The sequence below is a fragment of the Ambystoma mexicanum genome, chromosome 6q (assembly GCF_040938575.1).
Source record: "Ambystoma mexicanum isolate Mex_15411 chromosome 6q, UKY_AmexF1_1, whole genome shotgun sequence".
NCBI classification, from domain to species: domain Eukaryota; kingdom Metazoa; phylum Chordata; class Amphibia; order Caudata; family Ambystomatidae; genus Ambystoma; species Ambystoma mexicanum.
In genome coordinates, this window is record NC_090937.1 from 1,150,051,171 (window position 1) to 1,150,071,540 (window position 20,370).

Below are 20,370 nucleotides of genomic sequence, written 5' to 3' on the forward strand. Positions count from 1 at the left end.
ATGATTTCCTCCCCTATATGAAACACAAGACTGTGCTGAGCCTGATGGACCACACAGTGGCTATGCACTACCTCAACAAAAATGAGATGGAAGGGGAGTCTTTGCCTTTGTGCAGTGAAACAAGTAAACTGTGTTTCTGGGCTCTGAAGAACAGTGTCTCACTGCTGGCGGCTCATCTGGCCAAAGGAGAGAAAGTTGCAGCGGATATCTGGAGCAGACAGACTTCAGACTCCCATGAGTGGGAGCTCTGTCAGGAAGTTCTGGGGGAGATCTTCTGTCTGGGAACTCTTCAAGTGGACCTCTTAGCTTCTAGTGTCAATAGGAAGTGCAACTTGTTCCTTGTCAAGAAGTTCTGGGGAATGCACTGACGGTCAAATAGACTTGCAACCTCCTTTATGCGTTCCCGCCGATCTCCATCAATGCGCTGGTTCTCAGGAGATTGTGTCTTTTCGGAACCACAATGATATTGATCGCCCCAGAGTGGACCTGGAGAATATGGTATTCAGAGTTGCTGGATGTGCCATCTAAAACTCCCGGGTGCCTTCCAAGTAGAGTCGACTTGCTCTCCCATTCAGAAAGGCGGATCCTTTACCCGAACCTCAACAACCTGAAACTTCATGCTTGGCTACTGAGAGGCTGAGATACAAGTAGTGGGACTTTCAGCTTGGAGGCCCCCTTCAAAATCTATTTATGCTTGAAGGGAGTGTACATTTTCAATCTGGTGCTGGGACGGGGACCTGGATTCTTTCTTTATTTCTTTATTTATTTGTATGTTTTTGTATAGCGCCAGGCGTACCTTGGGCATCGTAGCGCTTGTTACAGAAGGCTTTTTGCTTACATTCTTTAGTTGCATACAGAGTTACATACGTACAAGCAAGCTTTCAGGTTCCTTACAAGGTTACAGTGGAACAGTGGCTTGTTTTGACAAGAGTTCAGGCAGTTGTGCAGAGTACTTAAATAAACAGTTTGTTTTTGAGCATTTTTCTGAACACAGTGTATGATTTTTAATTTCTCAGGGCTGTGGGGAGGGCGTTGCAGTTTTTTGGTTCCAGTTTTTATATCCTGTCCTCTATCCCCTTTGTTGGATTTTCTGCATAGGCATACCACGCCGCCATTTTGGTTTCCAAGAGGCCCCAAGCAGGACTTGTTCTTCACAATTACCACTGTTATGCAGTTTTTACGGGGTATGTGTAACCAGTTTTCTCCCTGTGAGTTTGTGGTTCTGGCGTGGTATTTGAATTTAGTTTTGACATTTCTTAGTGGTGCTCCATTTGAGCTCCTGCATTCATATTCCATTGGGTTTAACACCCTTAAGGTGATTTTCCTGGTTGCTGTCACTTCCACGAGATGGGTGAGGTGAGTGATTGCCAGGCGTTGTCTGTTTTTCCTCCCTGTTTGTTTGTATTTTCCAAAGAGAAAGTGACATTGAGAGTGAGACCCTTCTTTCTGCCTTGGATTGGTCTTGCATTTACATCTCTATCAGAAGATCCATCTTCCTGTATTGCATTGGCTGTAACCAGTTCAGGCCCTGACGTTCTACGTCTATCAAACGAGAAAGGCTAGGAAGGATTACGAGATGTATGTTGGTTACACTAGTGCTCATGCTGGCAGTGCTGTTACCAAACCACTCTGTCCAGGTGGATCATTCTCTGCATCTCAGAATGTTAGGATCTGGCTGGGAAGGATGTGCTGAGGATCTCGGAGCTCATTCTACCACCTCTGCCCTGCAGTGGGGAGTCCTGGTCTTTGACATTTGCCAGGCTGCAATGTGGGTGTCTTTGCATGCGTTTGCTAAGCATTATTGTTTGTATTCACTTGTGGGCCAGGATGCCTGGTTTGGTAGGGCAGTCCTCCAGAGTTTTCTAGTTTAGATGGTGTCTTTGCTCATTCCCTCCTCCAGGTTACGTACTGCTTTGGGAGCCTATCATAGATGAGGAATCAGTGGGAGGATCAAATTACTTACCTCTCAGTAATGTTCTTTCTGATGGACGTTCCTCCCACTGATTTCTCATCGACCTCCCTACCTTGCCCTCTTGCCGGATGCTAGGACACCATTGGTTCTATTGTTCCTCAGATTCAGAGTGCTATGAAAATATGATAGAATGAGGGTCACGGTGCGAGGCGTGTCTATATATACTGGCATCAACGTCCTTTCCGGCACAGGGCACATAGAGGCATCAGACACAGCTGATGTGGAGCTCCGCTGCGCAACCTGGCGGGGAATATTTTTCTAGAGAACAGCTACGGTGTGACAGGGAGATCATAGATGAGGAATCAGTGGGAGGAACATCCAGCAGAAAGAACATTACCAAGAGGTACGTAATTTCTTCTTTGACAAAGGGATGAGGCGGATATGTCCTAAAATGTTGTGATCATTGTGTTGTGTTTCCAAGGCAGATTTAGAGAACTGTAACTTAGTATGCAATATAATGTTGGACACATGAGTGGCTCAAATATGCTGAGCAATCCTGGATGTCTGGTGGCTTATTTGCCCAGGCATCTTTTAACCTTGTCAAACTTGAAAATATTCGGTGAACGTGAAGCCTAAGCCAAGAGGGATATAGTCAAGAATAGAACAGATTATGTATAAAGGTATAGCGGGGATGCCAACAAGGGAAGGCAGTTGATAAGTGTGGCAATGTACAATCAACAGAACACTTGTGTAACACGTAAAACAGTTGTTAACAGAAGGTAAGCATATGGAATGGTCAAACTAATATGGTAGAGTTGAAAAAAACCTTATACCTTGAAGTCAAAAATGTTATTAAGAGGTTTGTTTAGGGCGGCCTAGTCGGTGGTAAAGTAAAAAAAAAAGTGAGAGAAGCCTATGGTCAACCTTAATGAATGTAAATACCTTGAATAAAAGAGAGATACAGAACTCCTCAAATGAGGGCATAAACCATGGAATATATTCCTATCCTAGAAAGAAAGGAAAACATGTGAGACTCCTAAACTAAGAGTGTGACGTAAGAGAGACTATCAGGCGTTAAAGGCCCACCTAGCCTAAGTAAAAAAATAAGTTAAACAAAGAAAAGACTTGCCTAAAGTGGAATGCAAATTTGTCTAATGTGAGAAAAGAATGATCTGAAATAATAAAGAGAGTTGCCAAGAAAGAGAACATATACCAAGAAGACAAGTGCTGGAAGCACAGAGCCTTTATTTTGTACAATAGAGATGGGGCCATGGAGAAAGATGAGCACCTTAGTTATTCTTTAGGTAGGGAACACCCCATAGCCATAAGGATAGCTCAATCTTTCTGGCTTCTATGCAATAAACCTCATTTAAAAATGTTCTCAAAGAGTCTGCGTCCTTCCTTTGACCCGTCACACTAGGCATATACTTCTTTATATTTATGGCTTTCACAGATCACACATTATGAAGCATTTCAATGGATTGCATTCTCCTCTTCCTCATCGGATTGATATCCCTTCCGTTGTCAGCTGATATGAAGACTTTACAACAGGGGGGCATAGTGCACCTCAACTTTGCCATCAATCCATCTTGACTAGATGCGCCAGTTGTCGACTCTGGATGTGGCGTCCGTCGTCATACATATACTATGTCAATATGCCCTCATACCTCAGTTCCTTTTTTCTGCACACTCTGCACGCTGCTCAAGGAACGACTCCCGTGAGAGACTTCTCACTGCGATTTATTTTTTAAATTGACCAATTTAAAATAATGTCCACTCCCAATCTGTAGGGATTGAAGAGGGCCCCGAATGCAACTCTAAAATGTCTCTGACCAACCCGCCTTGGCACAGATCATGTCAACGAAGACTGCGGGTCGTGTCAGCAGATTAACCTGAAATTGGAATGGGAGCTGGCAGCAAAACTGAAGTTGGGGCGCCGCCCCCGAGCCCCTGTTGAAGTTTCCAGCCCGATCGACTACTATGTTGTCGGAACAGGAGACAGAGGGGCCTATGACAGAGAAAGAGGACAGGCACCACAAGAAGGCCAAAAAGAGGTCACACTCCAGGAGCCATCCGTCGTTGTCCTCTTCTCACAAGAAACATCGCTATCGACAGAGGCATGCCTTGGACACATCTGAAGAGCGAGGTAGGTCCCAATCTGGCACACCCTGAGACGAATGAGAATAGTTTAAGGAGCAAATGTTCCAAATAATGAAACTGGCTACTGCAGGTACGGGAAAGTCCTTGAAGTCAAAAAGCCGAGTTGAGAAGTGTTTTTTGACATAATGACCTCCATTTTCGGAGAGCAGGCCCAGGATCTAGATTTTCAGCCTGCACCAGGAGGGTTAGGCGGCAGCACTGACCTTTTTTGCCTATTACGACAACCTTGTTGACTACGCCACGCAAGCCGCTTGGACACCTCCCCCAATGTAGACCAGCAGCATGCCCATCACTATGGCCGTTTGAATGCCCAGTACCCGAAGACAGTGGAGAGAGTGGTGGATGCCTTGGGCTTATTTGCCACTGCTAAACCACTGTCAGCCTATGAGCTGACCAATATTCTTGACAAAGGCCTGCACATTGAATGAGCAATGCCATTTAATATAGCTATTTCAGAACCTATTGCCTCCATTTGGCAAAGACCCTATTCCGCAAAGAAGTATAAACCCGCAAGGTGTGACCCTGCATATTTGTCTTCACATGCTGTGCCAGAGGGTTCAGTAGTTTAGGCAGCCACAGTAAACACTAGACTGTCCACATCAACCTCCATCTTATCCACTGACAGGAATTCAGAAATACGACGCATTCGCAAAAACAGTATTTTCTTCTACTAGCATGGCTCTCACAGCAGTTAATGCCTTGTGCGCCTTTGCCAAATAAACACGCAGCCTTTGGGGGTTGATTAAAGAAGCGGCAGAACACTTCCCGGAAGGGGAAATGCGGGATGGGTTTCTATGCTTAGTGGATGACAGCTAGAAGGTAGCCTGTGAAAGGCTGCAATCGGGCCTGAACGCTGCAGATTGTCTGGGCGAATTGTGGGGCTGGCTACAGTCATACACAGGCATGCATACCTGAACAATTCTGGGTTTTTCCCCTCAATCTTCATCTCAAGTTGCTCGACATTGCCTTTGATGGTGAGCATCTTTTCGGCCCAGAAGGCTGATGAGTCCCTGGAGAAGTTCAAGGACTCCAATTTAGCTGTGAAGTAGCTGGGGCTGGCTGTCCAACAACCGACGAAGTTTACCTTTAGCTTATTCAATATGTGAAGAGTCTTTTAATGGTTTGTCCCTTTTGGGAGATGGGCGCAGCCCCCACAATCCAGGCAAGGGCAGAAGTATGTCCTGTACTCTGGAAGGGGCAGAGGTGGGCTTCTAGGACCCAGCAGACAACCACAGCAGACGCGGATGGGTCGGCTCCGGCTTCAATGCTGTTTTGAGTTCTCCCCTCACATTTCCCCGGTTGGTGGGAGGATTGGCGGGCACGTGCCCCAGTGGCGTGAGATAACATTGGATGCCTGGGCATTGCTGCTCATTCAAGATGGGGTGCTGTCTTCCCTTTTTACGGAGGCCTCTAGACAGACCACCTCCCTCTCCTCAGCAACCGGAGCAGGAGCTCCAGGATGAACTGCGAGCCCTGTTGTTGAAGGGTACAGTGGAAGAGGTACCTCCCGAACAGAGAAGGTCGGGTTGGTATTCCCGGTATTTCCTGGTACCCAAGAAAGGAGGACTGCATCCCATCTCGGACCCCAGGGCCTTGAACAAGTTCCTGAGGAAACAGAATTTTAAGATAGTGACCCTCTGAGAGATTCTCCAGGCTCTTCAGTCACAGGACTGGTTGGGGTCATTGAATCTGCAGGACGTATATTTTCACGTGCCCACCCATTACTTGCACAGGAAACACCCGAGATTGCTCATAGGGAGCTTGCACTACCAATTCAAGGTGCCCCCCTTTAGGTTAACCCCCCGCTCCACGGGTCATCACTAAGCTGAAGGCAATAATAGCAGCGCATCTCCGGAGATCCGGCGTTCATGTGTTCCCATACCTGGACTAGTGGCTGGGGAAAGTCGCTCAAGCAGGTTTCGTCTCACCTTGAAGACACCTGTTCACTGCTTCACAGGCTGGGCTTCACCATACATTTTCTGAAGTCTCACACAACACCAACTTAAAAGCACCAGTTCATCAGAGAAGTACTTGACACTTGGGAGGGGAAGGCTTCCGCCCACCACAAGGAGAGTCACCACTGTACGACAGATGGTCGAGCTATTCCAGAGCCACACCAGCTTGCCGACGGCATGGCTTCCTGCATTTTTTGGTGCCAGAGTCTAGGTTGCGCATGTGATTTCTGCAGCGGCTACTGAGGGGTCAGTGGTCCCAGTATTTCGGAACCCTGAAGATGTTCTCAAGGTCAGTGATCTCACTTGGTGGGCCAGCAGATGCAACATGATGGCATGGGAACCTTTCTGGCCTCCATGGTCCCAAGTCAGGCTGATCACGGATGAGTCTCTGAAAGGTTGGGGAGCTCACTGCGACGATCTGCAGATGAGCTGCCTTTGGTCTGCAATGGAAAGCCAGTGGCATATCAACATGCTTGAGCTGAGAGTGATCAGGCTAGCCCTGAATGCTTTTGCACTCTGCCTCATGCTTTTGCACCCTGCCTCAAAGGGAAACGCGTCCTGATCATGGCGGACAACACAGTGGCCAGGCACTACTTGAACAAGCAAGGAGGTGTACCGTCTCTTCCCCCTTTGCAGAGAGGCAATGCAGCAGTGTTTCTGGTTTTCGAGAACCAGATCTCGGTATTGGTAGTCCATCTGGCAGGGACAGAGAATGGGCTGGTCTGCCGCCTGAGCAGGCAGAGCAGGGTCTCACATGAGTGGGTGGGAGGTGCCAGGAAGTTCTCGAGGAGATCATTGCTCAGTGAGGTACCCTGGCAGTGGATCTGTTTGCCACAGAATCCAACCGGAAGTACACGCAGTACTGCCCTAGGCAATTCCCGGTGAGAGGCGCGCTGGGAGATGCGTTCCTACTGGAGTGGGACTTCGACAACTACTATGCATTCCACCAATCCCTGTCATTCCATAGGTGCTCAGAAGGTTGAGGAGGGTTCAAGCAACCATGATCTTAATCCCCCCGGATTGGACGACGAGAATGTGGTACTTAGAACTCCTGGACTTGGCCATCTGCCCACCTCTCCGGGTGCCTCGTCAGCCAGACCTCCTATCCCAGTTGGAAGGTCGGGTGTTGCACCCCAACTCAGAGTCCCTCAAACTACACGCGTTGCACTGAGATGAGATATGATGACTGGGACCTTCCAGAGTAGGTTCTTGAGGTACTGCAGGCTGCACGTAGATCATCAACAAGATAGCTGTATGAATGCAGATGGAGAGGTTTCAAGGTGTGGTGCAAGGAATGCAAGTTTGAACCCATCTCTTGCCCCGCCACTACAGTGATGGAGTTCCTTCCGTCACTGGCCTTGTCAAGCCTTCAGGTTTCAACAGTCAACAGACCTGCTGCCTTTTTTGAAAAATATTTTCAAGGAACTTGGGGTTGGTCACGCTTAGTTACCTGGCGGGACCCAGACGTGAACTCCCTGCTCACTGTGCTCAGAGAGCACAGCTCCACCTCACCGATGAGGCCCAACAAGGCTGAAAAACGTAAATGGGGTTGCTGTTGGTACTCTTGTTCAGAAGGGAATTGCCATAGCATTTTAGTGCTGGACTGCCCATGTGGGCGGGACAAAGACTGATATGCAAATGGAGATTTCCCATCTTTGAAAGGCACAGTGAGCAAAACGCGATGGCTGCGAACTCTCAAAGTGTGAAAAAACCACAGACATGCCATGTTCTTTCTGAAGAGGGGCGCCTGCTACATTTTTTGAAAAATATTTGCAACAGTCAAAGGGTACGGTTGTGTCCATTTTCAAAAGGTCTGCGGATAAAGGTTCTTTCTTTACGATCCCAGTTATGGCCCATTTCCTGAGGAGCCTTCTGAATAGGATTCCGCATGTTCCTTTTGTTGTCCCAGACCTGGGACCTTAACTTGGTTCTCACTTTCCTCATTTCAGCCTTTATATTCTTGCTCAGTTAGATTGCTGACTTTGAAAACAGACTTTCTAGAGGTAATTGCATCTGCCATAAGGGTCAGCAAGCTGCAGGGCTTGTCATGCAGGTATTCGTGTCTCTGCATTTTTTAAAGCGAAGGTATCGCTGAATGTGCACCCAGGGTTTCTGCCAAAGGTCGTTCAGAAGTCCACAACTCCCAACGCATAGATTTGCCTGTTTTCTACCATCCTCCTCACCCTTCCAAGGAAGAGGAGATGGTCCACAGTTTGGACCCTAAGAGGGCCCTGAGTTTCTATGTTATGATGTTATGTTAAGTCATTTGTAATGCGCACCTGGTACCCAAAGGCTGATGGGCGCAGACATACAAACATAAAACAGGCCACAAAAACAGCTAAACTATTGTCTGTCCATTGTCCCTCTGGGCGGGTTTAGGCGAAAAGCAATGTTTTCAATTTCTTTTTAAAGAGTTCTGTTGAGACCAACGTTCTTATTGAGGTTGCAAGGACAGCAAGGTTCAAGGAGATCTGACCAGCTGTTTTTTGGCTTTCTCCTTGTCAAGAAAAGATTTGGCTGTTTCTAAACAGACCATATCGAGATGAATTAAACTCTGCATAGCAGAGTGTTACCAACATGCTGGGAAAGAGCTTCCGCCAGGCATCATGGCTCACTCCACTATGGTATAGCAGCCTCTTCAGCACTTGGGGCGTAGCAGTTAAAGATATTTGCTGGGCAGTGACACTGTCCAACCTTCTCCAAACATTACTGTTTGGACGCATCACGTGGGGCTGATGCCGCTTTGGAAGAGCAGTGCTACAGAGCTTCCTGGTTTAGGGACTTTCATCACGCCTCCAGACTCCATACCTCTTTGGGAGTCTATCTGATGAGGAATCTGTGGGAGAATGTATTCCATTGAAGGAGAAATTACTTGCTGTAATCTTCTTTCTATAGATTCTTCTCCCGCAGATTCCTCATCACCTTCTCATCCAGCCCCACTATGACCGTGCGTCTACTCGTTGATGTCTAACTTTTTCTTGAGAAAAGAGGAAATTAACTATATCTTATGTGTTTGTGATCTGCTGCAACTTCTTGCAACCCTGTTTCTCATCCTAAAAAAAGAATCTCATGTTCCATTTTTGTTTTTATGAGGGTTGTGGCTTTTTCTGCCAGTCCTACAGTATTCCTCTGCAGCAGAACAGCGGCGCTTAGGGTGGGGGTGCGGTTGGGGGGGGGGGGTGAAACGGAGGTATGGGGCTTAGTGACGTAGTATATGTACGACAATCAATGTCGCATCTGGAGTTGACGGCCGGCACATCGAGTCAAGATGGATCGATGGCCAAGTTGAGGTGCACTACGTCCCCTCAAAAGGCTTTCCGAGCAGCTGACTATGGAAGGGATATCTGTCTTATAAGGAATCTGCGTCAAAAGAATCCATAGAAAGAATATTACTGGTAAGTCATTTCTCCTTCTTTATTAAGCTTTGGAACAGACATCTTCATATCACAGCCTAATGTACCTATGTGTCTGAAAACACTTTGGGTACTATTTTACCATTGCTTGCAAACTGTCTCACTGTCAGCACTGGGAAGCGTTTCCTATTTTATATAGGGCACAGAGCATAATTTTTGGGTATTTATTTTAATGTAATCATCCTAAACCTTAATACAATGAAAATGAGATAGAACTCACACTAGCAACTACAACATCCTATTGTCTTTCTATGCATAATGCTTTTTTCTGCCTTCTGTGGACAGAAATTGAACGTTTTCTAGACAGTCAAATCTCACTTTGCTTTAGTCAAAAGGCACTATAGCTTTTCCACAGAATGTGAAGGTATTTTATTTGTTTGGAGTGCCCCCTAGTGGGAACTGCATGCCAGTTCTTTTGCACCCTAATGACTAATCAGGACAATAATTTTACAGGGTGTTTCTAATTATATTTGGAGCGCTTTCATACTTACTTTGAAATGATCTTTAATGGCACGGAGCCAGCTGAGTCATTGTCCTGTTTCCAAGAAATTCTGCATGCCGCTCCTAGTCCCTTCTTCCCTTTTCAGGAAAGCAAGTCTGCCTCAGGTTAAGTTTGTTGCAGTGCCCTCGTTGATATAGCTTTTCATCTGCAGGTAAAATGCGTATTCATCACTAAGGCAATAGGAACATGTCACAGTTATGTCACCATTTTTGAATGGGGAAGTTTTTATGGGCTTGCCTCATAGTCCGACACTACTATAGAATACACACACCAAATCTTCTTTGGTTGATTTTAATTTCTGTACAATTGAAAGAAAAAGGTGGGTAGCAAATCTGCTTTTAACATTATTAAATACAACCTTGTTTTTATTCCAGAATTCATAGTAGCAACCAGACACCAATGAAACATGGATTGCTGTACTCCTCCATCCTAGACACACATCTGTATATGCAGCATAGCCATTTGGCAATTTGGCATATTCATTTGTAAAGTTATAAATATTTATCATTTTAATCATTTTTAATTAATGTAGAAAATTCAGTGCACCCAGCCCCATGTTCCTAAATAATATGGCTGCAAAATGATAAGCCAAATACATTTCGGTATGTTAAAGATATAATTGCAAATAATAGACGCATGTAAACAGGATCTTGTGGCTTTTCATGATGAGCCATGCATAGCTCTTCAGAGGTGTCTGTTAAGCCATTATTCAAAGATTGCTCGGGGCACTATGCCAGGCCCCTTTGTTCTCCTTCCTGGCTGCCTTTATGGAAGAAGAGTTAAAAAGGTGTCGCATTAATGAAAGGATGTCCTTTTTGAGGATAGGCGATAAAACATGAATAAGGAGTGCGTAAGCATATTACAATTGTGTATTTCTTTACAACTGTCATTTTATAAACAAGTTGTCTGTAGGAGGTAATGCTTCGCCCACTTCTCCTACCAGATATGTTTCATGAACCAGCGCAGATTGGCTGACTTAAGCGTCTCACCATGTGATGCTATGCGTTGTTTCCTGCTATGTGATGGACCGTTTGCCTGAGAATTCTGCCACCTTCCCCATCACCAAGGTTGCTAAGGATTTTAGCACCCGTAAAGGGTGAGTTTTCATCTCCAAAGAACAGAAATCCATTCTATTAGGTCTGCAGCTTCACTGCTCGGTGCGACCATGGAAACATGGGTGCATAGTGGGACGCACCATCAGAGGAGAGCAGCGTGTAATGGTGTGTGCGGGTTGTCGCACATGAGAAGTGCTGTTAGTAGGTTTTAGGTATATACGAACAACCAGCTTAGTTACCTACATGGAAGGAGGTGGGCGAGGATTCCATGGAAGAAATTGTGAGGTGGGGCAGTGGTGCAAGCACCACACAGCAGGGTAGCAATGCCAATTCTTGAGCTACTACAGGGTATGTATGAGTGCCCAGAATTCGATGGAAATCTGCATTGCTGATTGGCTGAGCTAATGTGGATGTTCTACAAAAAGGTGATCATTGGGTTAAGTAACCCCAATTATGGTGTTTTTGTGGTAATGGATATATCTGTGAGGGTCTTTAATAGTATATTAATATCCAGTTTTTCTTTCTGTGTGAATGACTCAAATTAGGGAGTGCGGACACTGTGCATGACCTTGGGCCTCATTACTAGTCTGCCGCTCTGGATTTAATGTTGCCTTTAAAACCGTACCGGCAACGTTTACCGCACCGGCTAATTTCTGACCTGCGATTCCGAAAAAACCATCAACCCGAATCCGCCCAGCGCAGAAAACTGACCCGGAAAAAGTGACGGCGGACACAGTGCGTCGACACCCCCGTTAGCGGCACGGCAACACGAAACACTGTGCACATTACAAGTAGCACATTACAAGTAGCACAGACACGGAAACACTGCCAACGACATTGCGGAAACACTGTGGACACTGTGGCGGTACCGCCGCCACCGCGAACATGGGGGTAAACGGTGGCAGGTGAGCTGAATCGGGCCACAGGAGCACCAAATGAGCCCAGCTGCACCCAGCAGGCCACTGGGAGCCTACAAAAGGGCCACACCCACACCCAGGCCAACGATAGACACAACCATGCAGGCAGCCGCTAGTGCAGCAGAGGAGGAGGAGGCAGAGGCAGAGGCAGAGGCGGAGGAGGCGTAGGCAGCAGATAGCAAACCCGGCCTCCATACCAAATCCCAATGTGCAGCCGGCACGACCCCTCAGGCAGCCTGCAATACCCCGCATCAGGGCCTTACCCTGGAATCCGACCCCAGGACAGATCCAAACATTTTATCGGCTTGACCATCCAGCAATCATGTCCATCGTCACCATGATTGAGGATGACATCAGCAACCACATTGAAATTCGGACAGCAATTCCACCGCTGCTAAAGGTGGTGTCAGTGCTGCATTTCCTAGGGACTGGAACGTATCAGCACACTGTTGGTGAGTTGCACGGGCTGTCACAACCCTGTTTTTCAAGGATACTCGACCAGGTACTGGATGCCCTGCTGCGCCATTCGTCGGAACACATTGCCCTTCACCATACCTCTGCCCATGTTTTTGCCACCAAGATGGCCTTCCATGCCATTGCTGGCATGCCAAATTGCATCGGTGCATTAGATTGCATCCACATAGAGCTGACAGTACCACGTGCAATGGAGTTGGTGTAGCGCAAAAGGAAACTATACCACTCACTAAATGTACAGATGGTATGTGACGCTGCACTAGTTAAAACCCATTGCTGTGCACTTTTCCCAGGGTCGACACATGACTCGATGGTCCGCGGAATTCCACGTTGCCGCAGTACATGGAACGCTATGATGGACAGAGCACATGGCTATTGGGTGAGTACAACTGCCAATGCATGACCCCCTGACCTATGCAACGGACAGTCTCCACACACCACACATTGCAACGCTTCACAATACAGATGGCCACAGTGTGCCTGTACAAACCCTGCCAAAGGAGATGCACAACCAAGACATGTCGTAGCACCACAACTAAACACGTAATGAGGGAGCGAGTCCTTACACCCATCCAATGCACCTGTGCCCCCCAATGCACATGATGAGTGCATATCTGACATTGTGCATCGATCCACGTTAACACAGTGACCATTGACAGACTGCTCTGCGTGTGTACATCACTGCACAATGCCATACTTACCAAACACAAATGAGCATAAGGCCATCATCTGATGCACAGCGAGTCGTTTACCACTGTCAAAGCGCCAATATGGAAAACAATGTCCCAGGAATGGGATTCACCCACTAGTCACATCAGCGCAGTGCCCCATATGAATGAATCGCTAATGGTACATGAATGAGCTGCATCTTATCCACGCATGGATGCCACTAACAATGACATGTCCCCTTCCTTCCCATTCCATGTAGGTGATGCAGGATATGCACTCACGTCATGGCTGATGACGCCCATACGGAGGCCAAGGAACAGACATGAGGAGGCCTACAACAGGGCACACATTTGCACACTTGGCATGATCGAGAGGACATTTGGTTTACTGAAGGCCAGGTTCCGCTGCTTGAGCAGATCTGAGGGATCATTGCCATACAAGCCAGTGAATACGGGTAAAATAGTGGTTGTGTGTGCCATGCTGCACAATATGTGCATGCGCAGGAACGTCCCTCTTCCCCCAGACAGAGGATGATGATGATGAAGTGGATGATGAAGATGAAAATGGGGATGGGATGGCTGCAGGGGTGCCCTAGATGGACAACATGCACAGGATGCACTCATTCACAGTTTCTTTTGAGTGAATCTACATGAACAGCACTGCATGCATTTAATGTAGCACAACAATAAATGGAGTCACTGTACATCAAATAACGGTTGTTCACTCGTCAATTCAATTTCAACAGGGATTTAATGATAACAAAGCAGGAAAGAAGGTGGAATCGACAGGAAAGCTGTACAACCCTGTGCCCATCCATCCCCCAAATGTACCCAGCCAGGCCCCAACGCACTACCCCCATAATGGACCTCCCCCACCTCCCAAACGTACCCACCCCCACCCAGGCCCAAACACACTACCCCCATAATGGACCTCCCCACCTCCCAAACATACCCACCCCCACCCAGGCCCCAACACACTACCCCCATAATTGACCTCCCCCCACTTCCCAAACGTACCCACCCCCATACACCCTATGATCCCAAAATGTCTTGTGGACACTCAATCATAGTGGACACTATTTTTCTGGCTGCGCTTATGTGCAGTAGTGTCCTTGAAAGAGGGACCAGCCAGCCGACCGGAGCGCCTCTTTGGGCTGCCTGAGATGGAACTTGAGGGGGTGGTGCTGGTGGACGGCACTAGTGGCGTGACAGATGGCACACTGCCAAAATATGCTTCCTCGGCCACCAACATGGACTCCGCAATGGTGGACATTATGCTATTGCCCTCCCTGTAATGGCGTGACAAGGTCACAATTGGTGTGGCAAAACGGCCGATGGCCCTGGACAGGCGATGTACTGAAGTGGCAGTGCTTTCTAGTTGCAGCCGCGCCTCCTCCCGCTGCAGCCTAGCATCCTCCAACTGGCTTTCCACCAGCTGTGCAAGTCTGGCCTGCTGTTCCTCCATGCGCTGCATGTGTGCACTTAACTCAGCCATTGAGGGTGTTGGTGACCTATGGGGCTGTGCATGTCTGGGGGGCTGAACTTCAGCTTGTGGAGGGATGAGAGGTCACACATGTCATCCACCTCCTCCTGTCCTGCATCTTCAAACAGCATGACCGGGGCACTGTCGCCGCAGGATGCAGCATTTGCCTCAGTGCACACTACCAGATCGATGGATTCAGTGGGCACAGCGATGATGGGTGCCACTTGTGTGGCAGCTGGTTGTACAGGGTTGGCCACGTGGGTTGGGGCATCCGTGCCAGATCTTGCTGGTGCCTGTGTCCCGGAGGTGGTGGCATCGGCATCCCGGGCAGGATGGCTGCGTCGGGCAGGTGGACGTGGCATTGCCTGTTGATGCGTGTCGCTATCACTTGACGAGCCTGTGGGGGAATAGAGGGAATACTGTTAGTTGTGTGTTGGAATTTGATGGGTCCATCACATGCATCACACTGAACGTTGTCTGCCCACTTGTATGTACACACATTTGCAATTGAAGCAATCGGGTGTGTGTGTCTCAGCCTGTACTCAGTCATTCACTGTGTGCATGTCTGGGGGCATCTCTTGAGTGCGTGTTGCTTGTCGTCTGGGTCATTGTTATGGTTGGGGGGGATGGATTTCATTGGTAGATGCATTGGGTCACTCCTGCCCTGGCTGGGCGTGTGGGGGGTTCATTGGCAGATGCATTGGGTCACTCCTGCCCTGGCTGGGGTTCACAAACATAGCTTTGTACTCTGCACTTACCAGCATCAGCAGGTGGGCATACTCCAACCTCTGCCTCGCCGGCGCCCTGTATCCCCTCGAGGTGCAGGATACTGCTGCACCGCTCCTCCCACAAATGGAGTTTCAATGGGGATGCTGGGCCTCCACCACTGCCAGTGCTGGCGGTGTGCAGCAATAAGATTACGCACTCGCAGCCATGGTTCATCCCACCTTTAGTGGCAGTCCTTTACGGTGCGTATGGTCACCCCAATGGCTGTGCACCTGCGTGCAGCCTCTGCCCAGACCTCCTTACGGCGTTGCTGGGTGCTGGACCAATGGTCTGCGCTAAAAAACATGTCTACATTCCCTACAATGTGCTCCACAAGCACTGTGAGCTCCGCCTCACTGAACCTCTGCTTGCGCTGTCTTGTAGCAGGGATACGGGATGCCATTGTGGTGATTGGTTTTTCCAACTGAAGGAGGTGATGTGGCCTGTGGTCTGTGAGGATGGCAGTGGATTGTGGTTTAAATAATGGTTGCCTCTCTTTCCGGTTTTCGCGATCAGTGTTTCCGCTTCCGGTAATTCTATGCCTGTGTCGGCGGGTGCGGTCGCAGTATTTCCACTGCTATTATTGGCGTTGTCCGTGTCCGTGGGTGTTTCTGTGCCGGTGGTGACACCGTTTATGCATTGTTCTGATGCGCGCGACCGACAATCCGTAATCGGCCATTGATTCCGAAAGCTTGCGGTTGTGGAAACGGTGTCCTGTCACGGAATCAGCAGATTATAGACCGGCGAACTCGTAATGAGGCCCCTGTAGCGATGAATGCATTTGTATTTGGCTTCCCCTCAATGACGTTTCTGTTTTTATTAAACTGCATTGAAATATTTTACACACAGATGTATGAAGAAGGCATTGGGTTTATGTAGAGTGGAAGAGCTTAAGGGGGTGGACCCATATATATGCAGCGTCTTACCAACAGAATGTTATTGGACAAGTAATTTGTGTATTGCTGCTGACTCATAAACCTGTAGGTAAATTAACACTGAAATCCTATATGTTGAATTGTTTTGGGTTTAAACTTCTGAATTAGCTTTTGATTGGAAAATGGCGATACATTTATGTATACAAAATAATCTTAAGAATACGCTCTCAAAGAAAATTATGAGTTACGTGTCACTTCCATTTTTTTATATTTAAAATTGCAAATCAGTACTTCATATTCTTTCCTTTTATTTCAGCCCACTGCCCCTGTTATATGTGAGTTTCTAACAATGATGGCTGTCTGTCATACTGCAGTACCAGAGCGTGAAGGTGATAGTATTATTTACCAAGCAGCGTCTCCAGGTAAAGTATACACTTCACTGTAGGTCCTCTTTTCGCTCAGTTATAAAATGTATCGCGCATTGTATCGTTCCAAGAATAAGATGATTTAAACTTTTCTAAATTCTCTCAACAATCAATACCACAAACACATTTAGCAAAACCTAGGCCTCAAATGGATGCTGCTTCTTTAGGGATAGTGGTATTTTTATTCTTTCCCCACTTTGTGTACAGGAGTATCTCTACACACTTGCCCCCTGTTGCAAGTTTTGATGCTTTTGAGCTTCCTTTTTTGACAGTTTTTCTTTTTTACATCTTGTTTGTGACAAGAAATCCTATTTCTAAGAGGTAAAATGGGTCAGATAATAAAACGTTTGTGATTTTTGGTGTTAAAACCATAGGCAGACAATCATGCCCTACGGCGCATCTCAGACATCAGCACACACATAAAGAATGATATAAATAGCACTTGGGGAGTAGGCCATGATTTATTTTTTGGTGTATCCGAATGGGGTTCGTCCTCCACCTCCATGCTCTCTGTTGAACACTTTGTGGGCACTCATGAATCTAAAGAGATAATTGTTTGAACCCCTTTGAAAGCTATTTATGATGTTTGTGAGTTATCTAGCAAGAACATTGCTGGGAAGCAGCAGGGTACTGTACAAATAGAGAACATTCTAAAGATGTAACCGCAGATGCACAAGAATAGTTAGCTTGGATGCAAAAATTGTCATGGGGCTTTTTGGCAAGAATCCTCTTTGGTTGCAATTTAAGAATGTAAAGAGTGATTAGATTAATTTTTGGAGTCAGGTAAAACATGGTGCTTTTGCTGTTCACTGGGTTTTCTTTTAGTTTGGATTTGCCTATACACATTGCACTTTGGGAGTGATCCAAACAGGTATTCCCCTACTCTTCTATAAGGACAACGTCTCCCCTCTCTCTGCGGTGCTTGCCGACCTCTGCAACCACTCCTTTGCCACGGTTCTTTTCCACTACCCCTCAAGCACTCCCTTGTGCACCATCCTAAAAAAAGCCTTCTGCCGTCCATTCCTACCCAGCTAACTATCGTCCTATTACCACCACCCCATTTCCTCTGTAAACTCTTGGAGAAGTTAGCTCTCCCCCAATTGATCCTTCATACTACTGGTTGCCTCCATGACCTTCAATCTGGATTCCGGGTATCCAGAGACATGGAAACTGCTCGCCTGAGCACCCGTGAAGACCTGCTCGCAAATCTGAACTCTTAACTCACCTACTGTCCTCATTCTCCTTGATCTCTCCTCTGCCTTCGACACTGTCAACAATTCCATCCTCATAAAACGGTTCCATTAAACCCTTGGCATCACAGACCGGTTACAGGACTAGCTGACTCTTTCCTCACTAACCTCCCTTCGCTGCTGAGAACTGGGCCCTTTCTCCTCTGCTACCTCACACTACATGTGGCGTCCCGCAGGGCTCTATCCTCAATGGCTATCTTGCCCCTCTGGCCCACCTGATCTCCTTCTATCCTCATTTTCAGTGTTCTGCTGATGACAAAAGCTTTCCTTTAAACATCCCTCCACTACCTCCTCTTCATCCTCTCTCATCCCTGACTGTCTGACCGCCATCCAGGCATGGTGGTGTATGGCTAACAATCTCTGTCTTAATGCCAGTAAGATGGAGATCCTTCTCATCGGGACACCTGCACCCTCTTTCCCTCCTACCCTCTGGTTGCCATATACCCTCACCATCCTGTGAGACCAAAAACCTTGGGGTCATCTTTGACTCCTCGCTCTCCTTCACCCCTCACATCTTGGACCTTGCCAAGAAGGCCCTCTTCCAGCTTCACCTCCTTATTGGCATTATCCCTTTCCTCACCTTACCCCAGAAGCTCAATGTCCCCAGAGCTCTGGTCCCCTCTCGGCTGGACTACTGCAGCAGCCTCTTCCTCAATCTCTCCCTCTCCTCCCTACGCCCCCTTCAGCTAATCCAGAACAGGGCTGCAAGATTTATCCTTGGCCTCAAGCCCAGGGACTGTATCTCTCAGCCCTAATATCTCCCCACTGGCTCCTGGTGGCCGCAAGGATCAAATTCAAGACCCTCTGCATCATCCACATGGCTTTCTGGTGCCTGGGATCACACTATCCCCAACTTGCTCTCCCTAAATACTGTCCTGCTAGAGCCCTCCGTTCCTCTAACTCCAACTTTCTGCACATTGTTGGGTGTCCTGACCCACGTTTGAGCTATCATGCTGCAACATTTGGTGCTGTGGGCTTAGAAAATCCAACATGGCCAAAAAGCCCACATGTACGCCAGAATAGGAAAACTGTGCAGTACTGGCATGGAAATCATCATGATGGCCAGAACTTCCCAGAAAATGCACAGGGAAATGCATGAAATATAGGCTGCCACCCATTTTTGCCTATATTGTGAGCACAGGAGGGCACTGCCTAAAACCACCATTGGGCTACCCACACAGTAGCCTGAAACCATTGGGAATGGCAATGCTGATTGCCAAAAGCAACCCAGAACTGTGGGGAATTCATTTTCTTAAATCCCAAAAATGGTTGCATTACCAGTACTCGCCACTATCAGAAAGCCGGCGTTTTAAAACCACCAGACTTTTGTGTAAAACTGAACAAATGAAACAAAACCAGACCAAGGAAAGACTTGCAAGAGGTGGATACAATGTAAAACTATATTCTGAAATGACTTGAAGGAAGTAATTATTTAATGTGTATGTAAAAATCGGAAGTGATTTAAACTGGGAACAAAAAAATGAGATGTAGCTAAAAACTGGCTTAAAGAGATTCCAATTCTGCCTGACATCTACCCCCACAGGAGTTAAAACCTGCTCAGCCACTCTTCCCCTTGCCAAAAGGAGTTGTCACCTCTCTGATTAGATTAGGGGTGGAGCAGCTACAGGGAGTTGAACAAAGGCCTGTCCTGGACTCAGGCATATGTTATATTGGGGGTGTCGTAAAAGTGGCTTCCTCTTGGCAGAAACGGGGAGGGGCAGCCCCCTCCTGAGGACAGGCTGAGCTTAAAGAAAGTGGATAGACTGGTTTCTCCACCATGTGACCTGGGAAGACACACCCCTGTTGGCCAGAATATGATTTTAAGAAAGATGTATAACTCATGGTGCGGACTTGTCAAAATTATCTAAATGATACCATAATTCTTGTGATTTTTCTGTGAACATTTTGAGATGCGTTAGGACCCTGTGGTGTATTCTGGGGGGTTGCTAGCGGAAAATAGGGTCTCACTCCAAATGTCTGCATGTTAAAAATCTGACACTTCATCAATTAATGTCCATACTCCTTGTGCACATGTGTGTAAATTTGGGTGAATGTCCGATATTGCAAAACCAGTTAAAAAGCGCAAAATGTTGCCATTTCTGAATGCTAGCCCCCAGGAAGAGCAGAGTTTGAACAGAGTATACCTCATGTGATATGTGATGGGTGCATGTAATTTTAAACAACTGTGTATCTGTGCAATATGTATTTGAATCAAATATAGATTTGTGGGCAAACTGACCAGGGGAGGATCCTCTGACCCATAAAACCTGCAGCCTCACTCTGACTCACATTTCCTTCCCCAATCATGGGAGAGGGGAGAATTGGGCCAATGACAAGTAGAGAGGGGCAGGCTTAGCTAGGCACAGGCACACACCCATTTTCAAAACACATAAAAAGAGACTGATGGGACAGGTAGAGACATTCAAATCCAGTTGCTGCAGAGCGTTTTGCCGGACCACACAACATCCAGAAGATACCAGTTCCAGACTGACTCCAGCCACATACTCCAGAACCTA

At 47.3% G+C, this 20,370-nt stretch overlaps 1 protein-coding gene across 4 annotated transcripts in view; it reads left to right on the plus strand.

The window, feature by feature from the left end:
- The window catches only part of ATP8A1 (ATPase phospholipid transporting 8A1), a 1,730,029-nt gene that overhangs the window by 672,920 nt on the left and 1,036,739 nt on the right, over nt 1-20,370 (plus strand). For all 4 annotated transcript variants that reach the window (XM_069631739.1, XM_069631741.1, XM_069631738.1 and 1 more), the window contains one exon: nt 16,496-16,601. In XM_069631739.1, the coding sequence (XP_069487840.1) occupies nt 16,496-16,601 (106 nt within the window). The remainder of the gene's footprint in view (nt 1-16,495; nt 16,602-20,370) is intronic.